The sequence below is a fragment of the Ammospiza nelsoni genome, chromosome 8 (genome assembly GCF_027579445.1).
Source record: "Ammospiza nelsoni isolate bAmmNel1 chromosome 8, bAmmNel1.pri, whole genome shotgun sequence".
In the NCBI taxonomy this organism is placed as follows: Eukaryota; Metazoa; Chordata; class Aves; order Passeriformes; family Passerellidae; genus Ammospiza; species Ammospiza nelsoni.
In genome coordinates this window covers 38,607,197-38,625,562 of record NC_080640.1, presented here as the reverse complement: position 1 = coordinate 38,625,562, position 18,366 = coordinate 38,607,197, and the positions used below count along the sequence as shown (strand labels likewise).

General features: G+C 46.3%; 1 protein-coding gene across 1 annotated transcript in view; it reads right to left on the bottom strand.

The window, feature by feature from the left end:
• HK1 (hexokinase 1) overlaps positions 1–1,371 on the bottom strand; it is a 39,708-nt gene extending 38,337 nt beyond the window's left edge. The window contains exon 1 of the mRNA XM_059477546.1: positions 1,211–1,371. Coding sequence (XP_059333529.1) covers positions 1,211–1,273 — 63 coding nt within the window. The 5' untranslated portion in view covers positions 1,274–1,371. The remainder of the gene's footprint in view (positions 1–1,210) is intronic.
• Between the last annotated feature and the right edge of the window lie 16,995 nt (positions 1,372–18,366).

Sequence of the window (18,366 nt, the reverse complement as noted above, 5' to 3'; positions counted from 1 at the left end):
CAGCGAGACGGAGAAGGAAGGCCCTGGCCGGGCAGGCACGCCTGGCACCAGCAGCAGCACTCACAAATCCTGCAGGAAAAGGAGCACAGCGGGCCTGGCAACAGGAGAGGCAATAGGAGAAGAGGTGCAGGGCTGCAGGCTGAGCCTCTGGCTCCTCATGAGAGCCCCCAAAAGCCCCAAAGCAGGGAAGGAGACGTGGAAACCACGGGGAGCTCTGCTGGGTTTTCTCCGAGGGAGACTGAGCCCGTCTCGAGTGGGGCAGGGTGGGTCACCCACACACTGGAGCTGAGGCCAGCCCAGGCACAGCCAGCAGCCCACAGGGATGGCTGCGGCGCTCTCCTCCTGCTGGGGAGATGCTCAAGCCCCAGGAACACTACAGATCAGTACTACTAATGCCGCCGTTGAGGCTTTCCCGGAATATTTTAGGGACGCCCACACGCCCAGGTGGGTCACACGCACGCCTGAGGAGGTGGCAGAGGGGAAGCCTCGCTTTCCTGACGTCAGCCCGACACACCGACATTTGCAATTATTACCCCCATTCGTGTCCCCACATCCGAGCCCCAGGCTTCCCGCTCCCTACAGCTCTGCAATATGCTCGGATATTGGACCTAACTGCCATGTTTTTATTTATCCTAAGCCCCGCTCCCTTTTCCTTGTGGCAGTGCTCGACCCCAGCGCTGTGCCAACCACACGGCAGCAACCCCGTAATGCTGGAGGAAAAGAAGCCTATAGAAATGCTTCTTTTTGAGCACAGCCGACAACCATTTCCTGTGAATTCCGATCCTCCTGCGGCACTTAATTCAAAAACTGCCTGCTCCTCGCCTGCTCGAGTGGGGATGCTCCCAGGCATCCTCGGAAAGAAGGAGAAATTCCCTTTCCGGGGATGCTGGTGCCGAGGAACACCATGAAAAGCCATCACATCCCCATCCCTCACTGCCAAAGCCCCCAGGTCCTGCTGGACCGGCCGCTGTGCATCCATCACCGGCACCCCGCTGCCATCCCCACCGGCGATGCTCTGGAGAGTTTAAACCCGGGGTTATCCCTCCTTCCTCCCGCAGCCGGGTGGCTCTGGGGACAAGGCAACGAAACCATCGCGCGGGCGGAAAAAAAAAATCAAAACATTTTTTTAAAACATTTAAAATTAAAAAAATTTAAAAAACCAAGAGGCGTGGGCGGGGGGCGGCCCTCGGCGGGGGGATGCCCATCTGACCTTTTTGACCTGGTCCTCCTTCAGCTCCGTGAAGTAGTAGGCCAGGAGCTGGGCGGCGATCATCCTGCCGGCTGCAGCGGCGGCTCCGCGCACGCAGCGATGCGGGGCCCGGGGATGGCCGCGCCGAGCCCGGCCCAGCCCAGCCGAGCGCCGCCCCTTCCTCCTCCTCCTCCTCCTCCTCCTCCTCCTCCTGGGCCCGGCCCGGCCCCGCCCGGCGGCTGCGAGCTGTGCCCGGCCTGCTGCAGGAGGAGGAGGAGGAGGAGGAGGGCAACGCCCCGCTTCACCCTGAGGGGCGCCACAGCCGCCATGGAGGCGGGCGGCTGAGGGCTTCCCTGAGGGAAAAAAGGAAACAAAAAGCCCCTCTTGGTGGCCAAGGCCGGTGACATGGTGGCCTGTGCCAGGGACAGCGTGAGGAAGCAGAGGATGGAGGAATCAGAGCCAGGAGCAGGGCGGTGATTCTCCGCCGTGCTCAGCGCACCTCGAGTGCTGTGCCCAGTTCTGGGCCCCTGGATTCGGGAAGGCGCTGGAACGTGTCCAGAGAAAGGCAGCGGAGCCGGGGAAGGGTCTGGAGCACAGATCTGACCAGGAGTGGCTGGGAAGCCGGGTGTTGAGCCCGGAGGAGGCTCAGGGTACCTCTGGTCACTCTCTGGCAGGAGACTGTGGCCACGAGGGCATGAGGCAGGACAGGAGGACACAGCTTTGAGCTGTGCCAGGAGGGTTTGGGTTGGGCACGAGGAGGAGTTTCTTTAGGAAAAGGGTGATTCGGCATTGGAATGGGCTGCCCAGGGAGCGGTGGAGTCTCCTTCCCTGGGGAGGTGTGAGGAAAGATTGGATGCCCTGGCACGGTGGGGTCAGGCCTAAGGGGCACAGGGTGTGCTGTGGTGATTGTTACAGGGATCCCCCTCTGGTCCTGCGCATCCCTTCCAGCTCAGGACATCCTGTGATCCCACGATAATACACCAATGGAGACGGCTCCTCCTCCCCACAACTTTGCCATGTTTACGCATTCCCCTGCACCCCAAGGAGATATCCACCACCATGAGGGCTCTGAGGGGCCCTCACACAAAGTTGTGAAAAACGCCAATCACTTGTCTTTAAAATTTTAAAATACAATAGCAATAAAATGGTTATAAAAATAGTAATATAATTAGAGTAATAATAATTTGGACAACTTGAATTAGGACAATACGAGCCAATAGAAACAAAGAGTTACAGACAGTCTGGGTACCTTTTTCTGGGCAGCATAAGCCTGAAAAAGGACCCCCGTTAACAAAGGATTGACCCTTAAAAACAACAGCCTGTTGCATATTCATACACCTCATCCATGGTGCATAAATTCCATTCAAACACAGGATTCTGTCTGGTCATCGTCAACTTCTTCCTCTGAATCCTAACAGTGGGAAGAAGTTCATTTCTTCTGATAAGAGGGCAATAAATTCTTTTTCTCTGAAAGATTCAGGTGTCCTGCGGCTGCTATCTCACTGCGAGTCCTTTCTTTAAAAAAAGTATCCTACATAGCATAGTTTCTATTTTAACATTTTTTATAACCTAAAACTGTATCGAACACACTACTTAAGAGAACTAATACAGCATTACTTTCTAACACAACACATGTAATATTCATTTGAATATTTGTGAAAAGCCAATCATAAAATACATGCATTTTTCACAAAGTGACACAGGGGCCGTCCGAAAACAGCTAAATGCCTTTGTCAAGTGACTCATGTCAGCACCTTGTCCTTCCACAGGGACAGGAAACACACACCCGTGCAAAGGAGTAGGTGTGATTTGCATGTAGATTGCCTGCCACACTATAAGTGATTAAAAATCTGCCTCTTGCATTTCCGGCTTCCTTTTCAGTGCTGCTTTAATTAAATGGCTCCACTGGCCAAAATCAAGAGCTGCTTTGGCAGGCACATGCTCCTGCAGACTGCCCTGGTCACTGCGGGCAGGGTGGGCAGGGTTTCCTTCTCTGGCTCCAGGCTCAGAGAGATTTCCAGCAGGCATTTCACCGCTCTGCACGTGTTCCTCCTGCTCATTCCCTTGCCGTGCTCCCCAGGGCAGCCAGGCTGCCTGCTGCAGGCACAGGGCCCTGCCACGGCACAGCTGGAGCTCACAGCTGGAGCCCGGGGGTGCCACAGGGACGTGGGGCTCAGTGAATCGTCCCAGTGTCCAGCGGTGGCACCAATCCCCAGCACAGACTGGCCGAGCTCTCCGGCAGATGTAATTCCCTGCTCAGTCACGCTCCTGGTCAGAAGCTATCTTTAATTCCCAGCCTGGCTTGCTCCTGCTTTCAATCCATCTGTCATCTGCTAAGCCCTGTCTTTCATCTGAAACCACTCTCCTCACTCGCGGGTGCTGGCTTTCTATAAATACTCTGGAGGTAACCCTACACATTCACAGCTTTTGCTTCACTAGGTGAGACAGATTTCGCTCTTTTTGGTCTGAATGCTGCCTGATACTTCTCAGTTCCCGCAGGATTTGTGTCGCTGGAGCTGCCTCTGTGTGGTTTACAAGTGCTACTATCTATCTCCTGCTGCTCAGAGACCCCAAACACCACCCACATGCACAATACCCCCCTCAGTTTTCTGGCTGCAGGAATGCTTGCTCATTTAAAACACCTGGACGCAAACTTGAGTGGTTTTCAACCAATCTTTGACCAAATAAAAGGAATTCAAAGCATCCCCTCTGGCTCTCAAGGAATTTGAATCAGACAGCTAAAATACTCACAGTGGTCTTCTCTTTAATATGACACCCTGTTGCAAGGATACGCAAGAGAAGGACGTTTGGTTTTTTTGTCTGCCAAAACTTGGGAGTGAATTCAGAATGTCATAGATCACTAAAGTGGCCTTTGGCTCCCTGGTCATTTGTATTGGAACATATATCCAAACTCAGAAACAACAGTCTTGGATTTCCTTTAAGCTACAAGAAGCAAAAAGTAAGTTCAAAACATCACCAGACAAGGATATCCTATGATTCGCACTCGGTTCTGTGCAATGAAAATAAAACCTGCACACATCACAGTACCCCAAATAAATTAAATAATTAAGTCTAGACTGGTGCAGAAGGGGGTTAATGTGACAAAGTCAAAAGCAATCAAGAGATGGTTAAACAAGAATTGCAAATAATCGGGTTTGTCTTCAGTTGTTGAGGATGGCACTCAGGAGGAATGGACTTGACAGAAGCACAGGCTCCAGGGAGAGGCAGCCAGCTCTGCACTGCTGTGAGTCTCTGCTGCCGCAGCACCCAGCCCTGGGCTCTCCCCTCTGCTTCACTGGAAGGGATCAATCCAGCAGCCAATTAATTACCAGCATCTCCGCGCTCTGCCAGGCACCCAGCAGGCTGTTCTGAAAGGCACTGTCCTTTCAGACAAATTACTGGAGGCTGAACGTGACACCTGATGACTTGCAGCTATTTTCATTGAGCTCTAATCTTGTTGGCCCCACTTAACACTGCCCAAGTGTCTCAGCTGACTGAAGTAATTCTGTGAATCAGCTCTCCTGGATGTGGGTAAGATTATTTTTTTCCCCCCACTTTGCCAATTTCTTCATTAAATGTTCACTGCTCTATAAAAGTCTGCATTCTGATTGAACTGTACAATGAGGGGATTTTTTTGTTTAAATCTTATCACGTAGTTTTGATGTACGCAGCTGATAGATGCTTCCTACTTTGTAAGAAAAAAATAAAGTTGTAGGTGTGTTTGCTGGGGTTTTTTTTTAGATGTCTGAAAAATGCTCGATCCCCTTTTCTCGCACATTGTGTTTTCCTTTCATAATCCTCAAAGCAAAGTGAAAGAAAGCAGCATCTCTAACAAACACTAAGTTCCCAGTTCCTGCCGGGCAGTTCTGACTGAGGAGGGAAATCTCCCATTCCAGGGTAAGAAACCAAATACTTGCACAGATGAAATCACCATTTCTTTGTGCTGAACTTAATGCAGAAGCTACCAAGAAGATCTAAAAGCAGCAGATAAATCAGTTTGATAAGCAATTCAGTGGAACAAGTTTAACCACATGATATGCAGTTTCACCTTGCCAGGGGCACAGCAAGCAGGCACTACCACACAGGACGCTTTCTCTCATGCTTTCCCTATGGAAAACTCAGATTAGCTAGGAATGCCTTGAGGGGAGCTCATTCCATGCATGGGAAAGGCCATTCCGTGTGCGGACAGAGCACTGCACACTTTAAAAAAGTGAGTTTTGTGCTCCTGGTACAGCATTCCAGGAGTGTGTTTCCAAAAGATGTTGAAGGCAGGAAGACTAACAAGTGGGTTGGCCCAATCTTCTGGAAATGCTCCAGGGGAAGGGGGAGCTACTTTTTAATGAAGTCCCTGTAGGAAATGGAAAGATAAAAACTTCCACAGACACTGAAGGGTTTGATTTGCAGCCTTGGGAGAAGCTTGGCTTGATGCACAAATAAAAGTACACAAACATTAAGTCAAAATACTATAAACTCATGTTTCTATAGTTGTAAATAAGAATATGCCTTAAATAAGTGAGAAAATATTGAGTAAGATACTGAAGGGTTTGATAGGGTAGTAATGTAATTGTATAGAGTAAGCTAAGAGTTTAGAAGTTGTAATAGAAACATGTGTGTTTACATGTAGTAGTAGCCCAGTGGATAAAAATGTACGCAGTGCAGCAGAATTAGGTAAAGGTGATAGGTTAGAAAAACAAAATAAACTTTGTTGCAACTTTCCATTGGATTGGAATGTTACATATTGCCTTGCAAAAAAGAAACTTGTGACTACTCTGAGCTGTGGCTGACTTCTTACTGCTCTGAAATCCCACACCTCTGAGGCTGATGTTTATCTGAGCAATAAATCCTTCTGAGCCCAATAGTCCCATCCCTTCATCAAGGCATGGATAACACTCCCCACCTTTGGAAAGGTTTTAGCACTGCTCACCACACTGGGCATTTGAGGGCTGAAGACACTGCACACCTGAGGGTTTCTAAGCTGAAATCACACTGAGCATCTGAGGCTGAAGACACTGCACACCTGAGGGTTTCCAGGCTGAAATCACACTGAGCATCTGAGGCTGAAGACACTGCACACCTGAGGGTTTCCAGGCTGAAATCACACTGAGCATCTGAGGCTGAAGACACTGCACACCTGTGGGTTTCTAAGCTGAAATCACACTGAGTATTTGGGGCTGAAGACACTGCACACCTGAGGGTTTCCAGGCTGAAATCACACTGAGCATTTAGGGCTGAAGACACTGCACACCTGAGGGTTTCCAGGCTGAAATTACACTGAGCATTTAGGCCTGAAGACACTGCACACCTGAGGGTTTCTAAGCTGAAATCACACTGGGCATTTGGGGCTGAAGACACTGCACACCGGTGGGTTTCCAGGCTGAAATCACACTGAGCATTTGGGGCTGAAGACACTGCACACCTGAGGGTTTCCAGGCTGAAATCACACTGAGCATTTGGGGCTGAAGACACTGCACACCTGTGGGTTTCTAAGCTGAAATCACACTGAGTATTTGGGGCTGAAGACACTGCACACCTGAGGGTTTCCAGGCTGAAATCACACTGAGCATTTAGGGCTGAAGACACTGCACACCTGAGGGTTTCCAGGCTGAAATTACACTGAGCATTTAGGCCTGAAGACACTGCACACCTGAGGGTTTCTAAGCTGAAATCACACTGGGCATTTGGGGCTGAAGACACTGCACACCGGTGGGTTTCCAGGCTGAAATCACACTGAGCATTTGGGGCTGAAGACACTGCACACCTGAGGGTTTCCAGGCTGAAATCACACTGAGCATTTGGGGCTGAAGACACTGCACACCTGAGGGTTTCCAGGCTGAAATCACACTGAGCATCTGAGGCTGAAGACACTGCACACCTGTGGGTTTCTAAGCTGAAATCACACTGAGCATTTGGGGCTGAAGACACTGCACACCTGAGGGTTTCCAGGCTGAAATCACACTGAGCATTTGGGGCTGAAGACACTGCACACCTGAGGGTTTCCAGGCTGAAATCACACTGAGCATTTGGGGCTGAAGACACTGCACACCTGAAGTTTTCCAGGCTGAAATCACACTGAGCATTTAGGGCTGAAGACACTGCACACCTGAGGGTTTCCAGGCTGAAATCACACTGAGCATCTGAGGCTGAAGACACTGCACACCTGTGGGTTTCTAAGCTGAAATCACACTGAGCATTTGGGGCTGAAGACACTGCACACCTGAGGGTTTCCAGGCTGAAATCACACTGAGCATTTAGGGCTGAAGACACTGCACACCTGAGGGTTTCCAGGCTGAAATTACACTGAGCATTTAGGCCTGAAGACACTGCACACCTGAGGGTTTCTAAGCTGAAATCACACTGGGCATTTGGGGCTGAAGACACTGCACACCGGTGGGTTTCCAGGCTGAAATCACACTGAGCATTTGGGGCTGAAGACACTGCACACCTGAGGTTTTCCAGGCTGAAATCACACTGAGCATTTAGGGCTGAAGACACTGCACACCTGAGGGTTTCCAGGCTGAAATCACACTGAGCATTTGGGGCTGAAGACACTGCACACCTGAGGGTTTCCAGGCTGAAATCACACTGAGCATTTAGGGCTGAAGACACTGCACACCTGAGGGTTTCTAAGCTGAAATCACACTGAGCATTTGGGGCTGAAGACACTGCACACCTGAGGGTTTCTAAGCTGAAATCACACTGAGCATTTGGGGCTGAAGACACTGCACACCTGAGGGTTTCTAAGCTGAAATCACACTGAGCATTTGGGACTGAAGACACTGCACACCTGAGGGTTTCTAAGCTGAAATCACACTGAGCATTTGGGGCTGAAGACACTGCACACCGGTGGGTTTCCAGGCTGAAATCACACTGAGCATTTGGGGCTGAAGACACTGCACACCTGAGGGTTTCCAGGCTGAAATCACACTGAGCATCTGAGGCTGAAGACACTGCACACCTGAGGGTTTCCAGGCTGAAATCTCTCCAAAGACCAGGCAGTACTTCTGTAAGGTGTGCACTAAGCAGCTAAGGATCACAAACAGCCAGGTCTGGACTCTCAACTCTGGCCATAGAAGAGAGGACAGTGGAGAAGGAAACATCCATCAAAGAAGGAATGCTTGCTGATTCACATGGGAACACTCCTGGGGCAGATGGAGATGCTCTGTGCCTCAATTCCCCATCCCTGAGCATCAGCCAGCTGTGTTGGCTTTTATTTCTTTGAACCAGCTGCTGTTCTTCAGCATCAGAGGGGTGCAAAGAACATGACCCCCCCAAAAAGGAACCAAGAAACCAGATAAACACAAGCCCCAACCTCATGGCTTACCATTAAGCCCCATTATTTGGAAGGTCTGGATGATGATTCTTTCTCAGCCTCTTAGTGATTGCAAGGTTCATTAAGCTGGGGACAAACCCAATTACTGCAAATTTAGTTAACTGCTGCTTCCAAAAGCTATGGGTTGCCTGAGCAATGCTGCAAAGGACTTCCCACATCTGCACACGTGTGGGGAAAAGAGGAAACTGCTCCCTGGAGCCTCACCACCACAAAACCCAAACTCCAGCTCCTGTGTTGCCCAGCAGAGCTACTCTGTGCTGCTTTCCGCCCCTCTGAGGTTTTCCAGCTCAGGTCCAGCTGCTGGCATCCCTTGGCACTTGGCATGCAAGTCACTCACTCTGCTCTTCCCTTACACACCAAGGGGAAACACAAGTGCAATCCAACCAAACTGATCTCTTGCTTTTTTCCCTTCCTGTCCTAGATATTCACCACTGCACCTTCCTTCTCTCCAGCGTCAGAAATAAAATTGATTTTACATCTCTGCAAAGGAAAGCAATAACAATTCCAGTTTTCTGACTCAGCTTGGGCCCTGCACCAGTTGAACATTTTTTTTCCATTGAAGTGAGAACTGCTGGGTCAAGGAAGCATTTTTTTATAGTGCGTTGCTAGTAAGTCATTATTGCAGCTCATATACCTATGAATCACACCATACACACACATATTTATATGCAAACAGAAATATATCAACAAACTCAATGAACTGCCTTTCCTGACCAGAAGGTGAAACCTTTGTTTCATTTCATAAAACATCTCTTGATGCCAGCAAACTGAAATGACCACAAGTGCAGATTTCTTGTATCTACTAAATGTCCACTGCTGGTGAACAATGCTAAAAGAAATTATGCTGGAAAAAGGGGCAAAATATAGAGTGCATACTGGTTTAAAATTTCAAAAGAGGCAAGTTTAAAGTATTTTCAGTTGTTGGATTCAAATGTTATTTTCAGAAGAAGCAGTTCAACACCAGTAAAGGGATGGCTGCATAACCAGCAACTCGCTTAAGTGATAAGGCAATGATTTAAACAAAGGAAAATATAATCTAATTTACTGTACTCTATAGAGACAGTTTTCCTAAATCTGCTTTCAGCTCCTCACAGGTCATTGAGCTCATTTGCCAAAGTTTAGCTCTAACACACCCACTGTGTAATGCTCAAAACCAAAGCAGTCCTTCAGCCCTGGGAGAAGCAGAGACCCTCAGCAGGGACATTCACTGGCGTCTGTGCACTGTCCCAGGCAGGTCTGAATGGCAGGGGCCAAACCTCAAACTGTTGTTAAAATGCCATTTAACAGCAGTGCACCTGGGAAAAATGCCTATTTTATGATTAGCTTCTCACAAATATTCAAATTAATATTATACGTGTTGTGTTAGAAAGTTATGCTGTATTCATTTTCTTAAGTAGTGTGTTAAATACAGTTTTAGGCTATAACACAATGTTAAAATAGAAACTATGCTATGTGGGATACTTTTTGTAAAGAAAGGACTGGCACCAGATAGCAGCCACAGGACACCCAAATCTCTCAGAGAAAGAGAATTTATTGCTCCATTATCGAGTTCTTCCTGCCTCACTCAGCCCTGAAGACTCAGTCAGGATCCAGAGGAAGAAGCTGTCACTGCCCAGACAGAATCCTGTGCTTGAATGGAATTTATGCACCATGGATGAGGTGAATGAATATGCAACAGGCTGTTGCTTTTAAGGGTTAATCCTCTGTTAATGTGGCTCCTTTTTCAGGTTTGTCCTGCCCAGAAAGAGGTACCCAAACTGTCCCTAACTCTTTGTTTTTATTGTCTCATATTGTCCTAATCCAAATTATCCAAATTATTATCACTCTAATTATTGCTCTAACAATTGCTCTTTTTATAGCCATTTTATTACTATTAAACTTTTAAATTTTTTTTACACTGATTGGCATTTTTCACACACCTTTGCTCTGTGAGCAGTGAATCCATAACCAAGAGCTCATCCTTTCAGCACAGAGAGCACAACCTGCCCCTCTTCTGTGGCTTTCCACCAACACCAGGCAAGGTGACCCCTCTCAACCCAGCCTAAGAGGCCAGTTTCCATAAAAATGCACATTTCTCCTTCATCCAGCATTTGATGGTAGCAAAAAATCAGTTTGTGTCACAAGCACAGAGGTGCCAAGGCCTCAGGCTTGTGCTCCTTTTCCAGCAAGCCCCAGTGCGAGGTGCAGTCAATATTCAGCAGTCAGACCCTCCAGGGGCAGCCAATATTCTCTCCCCAGCAGGGGTGTAAAGCAGGCACTCACCTGGCACTGTGGGGAGCAGCAGGAGCCAGGGACACCCACAGCACTGGGCTCTTCCCCTGTGGCCATAGCAGGAGCACCCCTTGTTCTGTCACATGGCCGTCACAGGGCACTGCCAGCAAAGAGAGAGAGGCAAAATTGTAGGTTTGCACAGCCTCAGGATGTCTCTGAAAGCCACACACCCCGCAGGCTGCTCTGCTCTCTTAAAAACCCCTCCAGAGCTGGGATACAGCAGGTGCACGCGCTAAAATCGGCTAAAATCACCCCAAGAAAGAGAGGAAATTGGGGACATATGGGCTGTGGAGCACAGGTGTGACCCAGAAGAATGGTGGGAACAGGGAACATGGCAGCTGGCACTGCCCCTCACACAGCCCCAGGGTGCCCTGAGATTCCTGCCACGCACAGGTGCAATAAACAAATTTCAATAAAGGACTTGTGTATGTGTCAGAAAGCAGGTTCTTGTTTTAATTGAACACGTTTCTCCATCCCCCTGACCCATTCCTGGTAGGAAACCTGAAAGTCTGGCTTCACCACATAGCTGCAAAAGATGGGTAATGGATATTTTCCTAATATAAAAAAATAATAAAAAATAACACTATAAATAATAATAGTAAATAATAATATGAAAAATCAGCTTTTCTTGTAATCTCAGTGCTTTAAACGGGGAACTCAGCTGTACTGACTTCCTGATGAACAGCTCTGCCCCCAGATTTCAGCTGTGGTCCCAGCCCTCACTGCAGCAAGAGATAACCCCACCCTGCTTGTCTCTCCCTTCCTTTCTTGAAGAACACACAATTTTCAGGAAAGCAGACGTTTCCTCACAAGAGCCCCTGTATCTTGGGCCACTGCAGCTCATCCCTGCTGGCTCCTCTGACAGCTGCAGAGTCTGTCTGGGACTGACCCAGCACTGACAGACCCATGGGCACCCCTGTCTGCCTGCAGGATATTTCTACTCTGACATTTGGCATCGATACAAACACATGTTTTAATCACAAGTTTTATCTATAACCTTGCTTTGGGCAGATGACAGCAACAACAGCCTGTGGCTACCAGTCAACATTCAGACCCAGAAAACGCCCTCAGCTGTTCCACCAGCTGCCCTCTGTATCAGGTGCTGCCCTTTCAGGTTGGCAGGCAGGTTTCAGGTGTGGCACAGGTGAGATGCTGGGCACGGCCAGCCCCTTCCCTCCCCTCCCAGCTGGGTCATTTCATGTGGCTCATCCATCATGCAATGATGCTGCCCTGGCTGCTGGGATTTGTCAGCCCCCCAAGTGCCCCCAGGGGACTGGTTCCACATTCAGAACAACAGCTTTGGCTTGGGCTCTTAAACTTTGACCAGAGCTGGGACAAAAAATCCAAACGACTTCCAAGTGCACAAGAGGAATTTGCTTTAAAAAAAACCAAAACATTTCACATACCCTTGGCTTTATCTGGAGAGCAGTCTGGAAAGTACAAAGACACAACCACCAGCACAGGGTCCTAAACATATTTGTTTAGGATTTGTTTGTTGTTGTTCCAAACAGGATCCTAAATAGATTTGGGAAGCACAAGAGCCTCTCTGCAGTCGAATGGCGGTGGTGCTTCATTTGGCTCTGCTTTCCAAACCCTTCCACAGCAGCCCCTTCCAATCACAACATGCCACTTTGAAATGCCAGCACCACTCAGCTCCTGAGCCCGTTGGACCATGAAGCAATGAACCCAGGGAAACAAAAACAACCCAGATACCTACTTCAGCAGCCAGCTGAGCAGCCAGGTGTCACCCCGAGGGTTCCATGGCAAAAGCATCCTCAGAAATGCCATACCTTGCACGACAGGTGGCATGAAGCTGCTCTCCAGAGTCCGTGGTGTCCTCCCCAAAGGTGCCAATATTAACTCCAGCCCTTTGTTCCTTTGCACTCAAGGTTTCTCCCCGTCAGCTTTCTGGTGCAGATATTGAGCTGCAAATTCCTTCACACTTCTCTGTCCACAGCATTCTGCAGCTGAAGCTCTAGCCGGCCAGCAGATGAAAATGCCACTTACTGCTTATTCCTGCTGCAGTTTGTTGAATTAAAACCTCTTTGTTTGCAAGCCGTAAACAAGTTCTTCTTAATCTTTCAATAAAAAATGTCAATTATGCTCCCTAACAATGTAACTTCATTGTGATGAAAGAAGGCATTGCTATTGCTCTAATCATGATAACATATCAGCTGCTTTTAGAGTCAATTCCTTTTTGTGCAAAATTTAATGACCATGCAATTATTCAAATTTCAGACCAACACACTGAGCTTTAGACCTACAGCTCTGAAAACCCTTTTTAGACCTTGCCCTGAAAACACACACTTGAAAGCAACAGAAAAGGCTGCAGCAGAATTTCTGAGCTCAGAGCACAAAACACCTTTACAAATCCTTCAGCACAGCCAGCCTTGGGCCCGTGTTAAACACAGATACATCATGGGAGAGCCAGGGGAAGGATGCCAAATTCCCAGCCAAATTCTCAGCTAAATTCTCAGCCAAATTCTCAGCCAAATTCTCAGCCAAATTCCCAGCAGTTACCACAGGCACTGCCCAGGCCCTCAGCTCCCATTGGGCTTCACTGGGAGCCCTGTTCATGCCCAGTTTCCTCGACTCTCTCTGGTCTCAGTGCATTTCCTGCAGAACTGCTGGCCACAGCAGATGTGCAATTCAGGCATTTCAACCTTGTTTTTTTTTTTTTTTTCTTTCTCATGCCAGTATTTATCCCATTTGTTTCCAGAATCACCTGCTGCTCCCAAATCAGCGTCCGTAACTTTCCACTTTGGAGTGTTCCCTGCTGGAAAGGGAAAGCACCTTCCTTGTTTGCCTGCTCACAGCCTCCCTGCCTTCCCAGCACCCCTTTTCTCCTCCTGCTGCTCAGAGCTCCCTCCAGGCCCAGCTTGTCCATCCCAGCGCTTCTGCTCCATTAACCACTTCCATCCCAATCCTTTTTTTGTGGCTGCTGCCCCAGGTGAGCCCCGGGGGGAATGCCTGCTGTGAAAAGTGCGTGTTACATGGCTCTATGCAGATACCTACTATATGTATTTTGTTGTGTTGATTAGTAGTGCTGGATTAACATTTTAATAGTATGGTAAATGCAGTTTTGCAGTTCAGAGGGAACTTTTGTAGTTAAAATAGGAACTTTGTATGTGGGATATTTTTTTTTAAGAAAGGAATGAGGTACTTGCACCAGATAGCAGCCACAGAACGTCCAAATCTCTCAGAGAAACAGCATTTATTGCTCCATTATCAGAAGAAATGAACTTCTTCCTGCCTTGCTCAGCCCTGAAGACTCAGTCAGGATTCGGAGGAAGAAGCTGACAGTGCCCAGACAGAATCCTGTGCTTGAATGGAATTTATGCATCATGGATGAGGTGAATGAATATGCAACAGGCTGTTGCTTTTAAGGGTTAATTCTCTGTTAACGTGGGGCCTTTTTCAGGTTTGTCCTGCCCAGAAAGAGGTACCCACACTGTCCCTAACTCTTTGTTCTTATCGCCTCATATTGTCCTAATCCAAATTGTCCAAATTATTATCACTCTAATTATATTGCTATTTTTATAACCATTTTATCATCATTAAACTTTTAAAATTTTAAAAACAACTGATTGGCATTTTTCACACTTTACTCGATTAATGCCCTTGAATTGTCCTTTTAATTACCAGCTCTTAAAGTTTCACACCTTGCCCTGCTGTCATTCCCTTTCTCCACTATTAACGCTTACTTTTTAAGTTTTTCTGATATGCAGTAACAAATTTATGGGGAATCTTTAGCTGTTGATGTGCCATACTCTTTACACATCTCTCCCCTCTTCTCCAAACAGCCTTTCTCCTTTCCAGCAAAAGAGCAAAATAAAATAAAATAAAATAAAATAAAATATAAAATAAAATATAGTGGCAGTGAAACGGACTCAGTCTCTCCCCATCTCTTTTGGGTTTTGTTGGTTTTTTGGGGTCTTTTTTGGTTTGGTTTTTGTCATCATTTACACAGATGAGTGTAATGCTCAGCAGGGATGGGGCTGGCATCTGGAGGGTGTTAAAAAAGCACACAACCAAATCAAAATTATTTTGGCATTCCCTTCTCAGACAGACATGACCCATTGCGTTTGCAGTACCTTCAGTGTGCACCTGCAAGGTGATAGTATCAACGAGAGAAAGGAAAACATTAATTAAAATTTTGGTGGTTTTATATCTTGCTTTCCACATCTGCTTTACAGAGTGGATTCAGTGCTGGGACAAAGAAGATATCTTCCCTTCCTCCTCTCACCTCAACAGGCCACCTGTGTGCAGGAATATATTATATTATATTATATTATATTATATTATATTATATTATATTATATTATATTATATTATATTATATTATATTATATTATATTATATTATATTATATTATATTATATTATATTATATTATATTATATTATATTATATTATATTATCTCTATAATATTATAAAATATAATTATATTATTATTTTATATCTATATATTCTTATTTACTTTATTATATTAATAAATATATAATTATTATTTTATATCTATATATGTATTTATCCCTTGAGAAGCTGCTGACTTTACATGTATGTATTATATTTATATATGTATTTATATATGTATGTATTATATTTATATATGTATTTATATATGTATTTATCCCTTGAGAGCTGCTGAGAGATGCTCTAGATCAGCCTGCAGTGACAGGTCAAGGCAGTGGTGGTTCTTTCTAGAGAACCTGCAAGTTTACCTAGAACAGGACAACATTCACCACCTAATTCCTGTGGTGACCTCAAACCCAAGCCAGTTGATTTCGCCAAGCACAAACAAACAAATCAAAGAAGATGGAAGGAACAATACTTTCATTTTGGTATTACCTACATGTCAGCCTCAAATTCCTTTACACTAATCTGCTAATCCCATATAATATTGACTTCTCAAGAATGAGATCATGCTAATCAGGATTTCTGAAGGATTTCCACATGATCCTATATTTACTTTTGAACTTTGTCAGTGACAAAGGGAGTATGTCACCACTGAGCTGCCACTGCATTTTCTGTTATGGGTTATGAGTCAAGGGTCCAAGCCTATGAGTCAAGTCCAAACCTGCAGCCCCAAAAACATGTCTCTCTCTGGCAAAACAAAATATTTAGGATTATTTTTCCCCCATGGATGAAAAGGTAACTGCAACAACCTGCTGAGAATTTCTGAAAGGCACAAACCTTATTTCCTTCTCTCAGTAATACTTCTGTCATTGTACCACATCATACCTGTGATTTGAAGATCTTTCAACTCTCCAGATTACATGTGTCACCTAGATGTGAAAAAAGATGTTCATGCCTTCAAGAAGCATCACAAGTAAATTGATAAATTCAAGCACTAAATATATTAACTGGAGGGAAGGCAGGTGGAAATGAAGCATCACACAGCTATCCAGGAAGCAGTAGAAAAATAAAAGTAGAAAACCAAAAATCTAAGATGTGAAACTGGAACAATTCCATTTTATTTTATATTGGCTAACCATGTCACGTATTGAACTGCAGCACGTCCTGTTCAGCACAGGATATGCTGTGTTACATTTAATAATTTAATACTTTTATTGTGAGCCAGAGGTTTAATCTGAATCCATGGGGAGGAGCCAAGCACTCCTACCTGGATACAATCTGAGGTTTCAAGCATTCCTACCTGGATCCAGTCTGAGCTTTGGGGCACCCCAGCAGCCTTTGCCCCGTGCATTGCCAGAGAAGCAGCTTTGTGCTGCCCTGCATGGCCAGAGGGAGCCCAGGCCCATCTGCAGCTGCAGAACCACAGCTGGCACTGCAGGAGGGCTGAGCCCCCAAGCGATGGGGCTGGGACACCACCCTGACACACAGGGGACTGTTCTGACCCTGGCAGAGGTGTTCTGTACTATTGCGTTTGTATTTTTAATTGAACTGTTATTCCTACTCCCGTATCTTTGCCCAAGACCCCCCTAATTTCAACATTATAATAATTCAGAGGGAGGGGGTTTGCATTTTCCATTTCAAGGGAGGCTCCACCTGTCTGTTCAAACCAAGACACAAATGAAGGCTGTATTCCTGCCAAGATCCCACAGCGGCAAATCCTGCCCTTCCCCAGGGCTGCCCAGCCAAGCTTTGCTCTTTGCCACCCTCCCTGCCCAGATGTGCAGCCCCAAACTGCAAAGGCAGGAGCACCAAGGCTGGGCCTCAGGGAGCTCAGCAAGAGCTGCTGAGCACTTGGGGAGCAGTTTCAGCTCCTTGTGGTTGGATTCCACGACACCCACAGACTCACTGGGGAAAAAACAAACTGCACATGTAAAAAAAATATCATTATGTGGGCCTAATCTACTGCAGGAAAAGGAATAACTGCAGCTGAGGTGTAAGGTGAAATTGTGTGAATATTTAACTTCCCAAAAAGACTAAAAAAAATCAAAGCAAATAGGATTTCTTTCTATTTGTGAGAGGTTCACCTTGTTTTGTTACAGATCTGCATTCCAGTTGTGCGGAACAGGCTTTAAAATAAAAGTACAAAGTGTGTTCTGCACCATGCTCACATGGCCATCCTGGGGTATCACCTCATTTCAGATACAGGCACATACCTCATTCACAGATGCACTTGTGCAGAATCCACTCCCCCAAAAAGGCCCAAAACCACAGAGATAGTACAGGATTTCAGGTGCCAAAATACCTGTTTCTCCCTTTGGGGCCTAAAATGGCCTAGAATAGCTATTCTAGGCCTCACATAGACTCAATATCTGATTATTTTTTTTCTTCTACACCCAGACCCTCCAGATTTAACTTGTTTGTTACCAGCAACAAACTTCCGCTCCAGATCACTGCCCTTATTACACAGGAAACTTTGGTTTCTGCAGCTCTGTGGATTCTGAAATATAAAGTAAAATACTAAGTTTCTTGACAAAAGGAGAAAAACAATAAATGTAATAGGAGATAACAACTTGGTACAGTGAGCTATGCACTATGAGGAATCCCTTCAGAAGTGAAATTATTTGTAGGTATCTTCTACCCGTCCAGTAACTCCAACACAGACACAGAGCTGTTGACACATTTTGGGGTTTTTTTTTAAAAGCTACAAAACAGCAAAAGTCTGATGTAGCTTCCAATTTTGGATTTGGGATTGCTAAATTTAAACCCAGCAGCAGCCTTGTTACAGATCATTACATAAGCCCAACTGCTCATCCCCCTGCACCACAGTCACTTTTGACCTAACTAGGCTCCAAGCACATTTCTTGGCCCCACTTTCTGCTGCCAGCCCACGAGGAAGCAAATACCCACAAAGAGAGGATTAAAAGTGCTACAGGAATATTTGAGAAGAGACAACAGGCAGGACACAGATTTGCAGCTTCTCTGTCCCACATTATTGTTTTGGTTTTTCCTGGGTGGATCAGGTCAGGGACATTTGGTCACACAAGGCCATGAGCTCCATCCACAAACCCCCTTCACAATCACTGCAGTGCTGCTGAGTACACAAACACATTTAGATTTAAAAGAAGGTTTGGGTTTAAAGGTTTAGGTTTAAGAAAGCTCCCACTTGCCTGCATGCTCTTCCCACAACTCAGAAGATGCACTGGACAGAGGAGCAAAG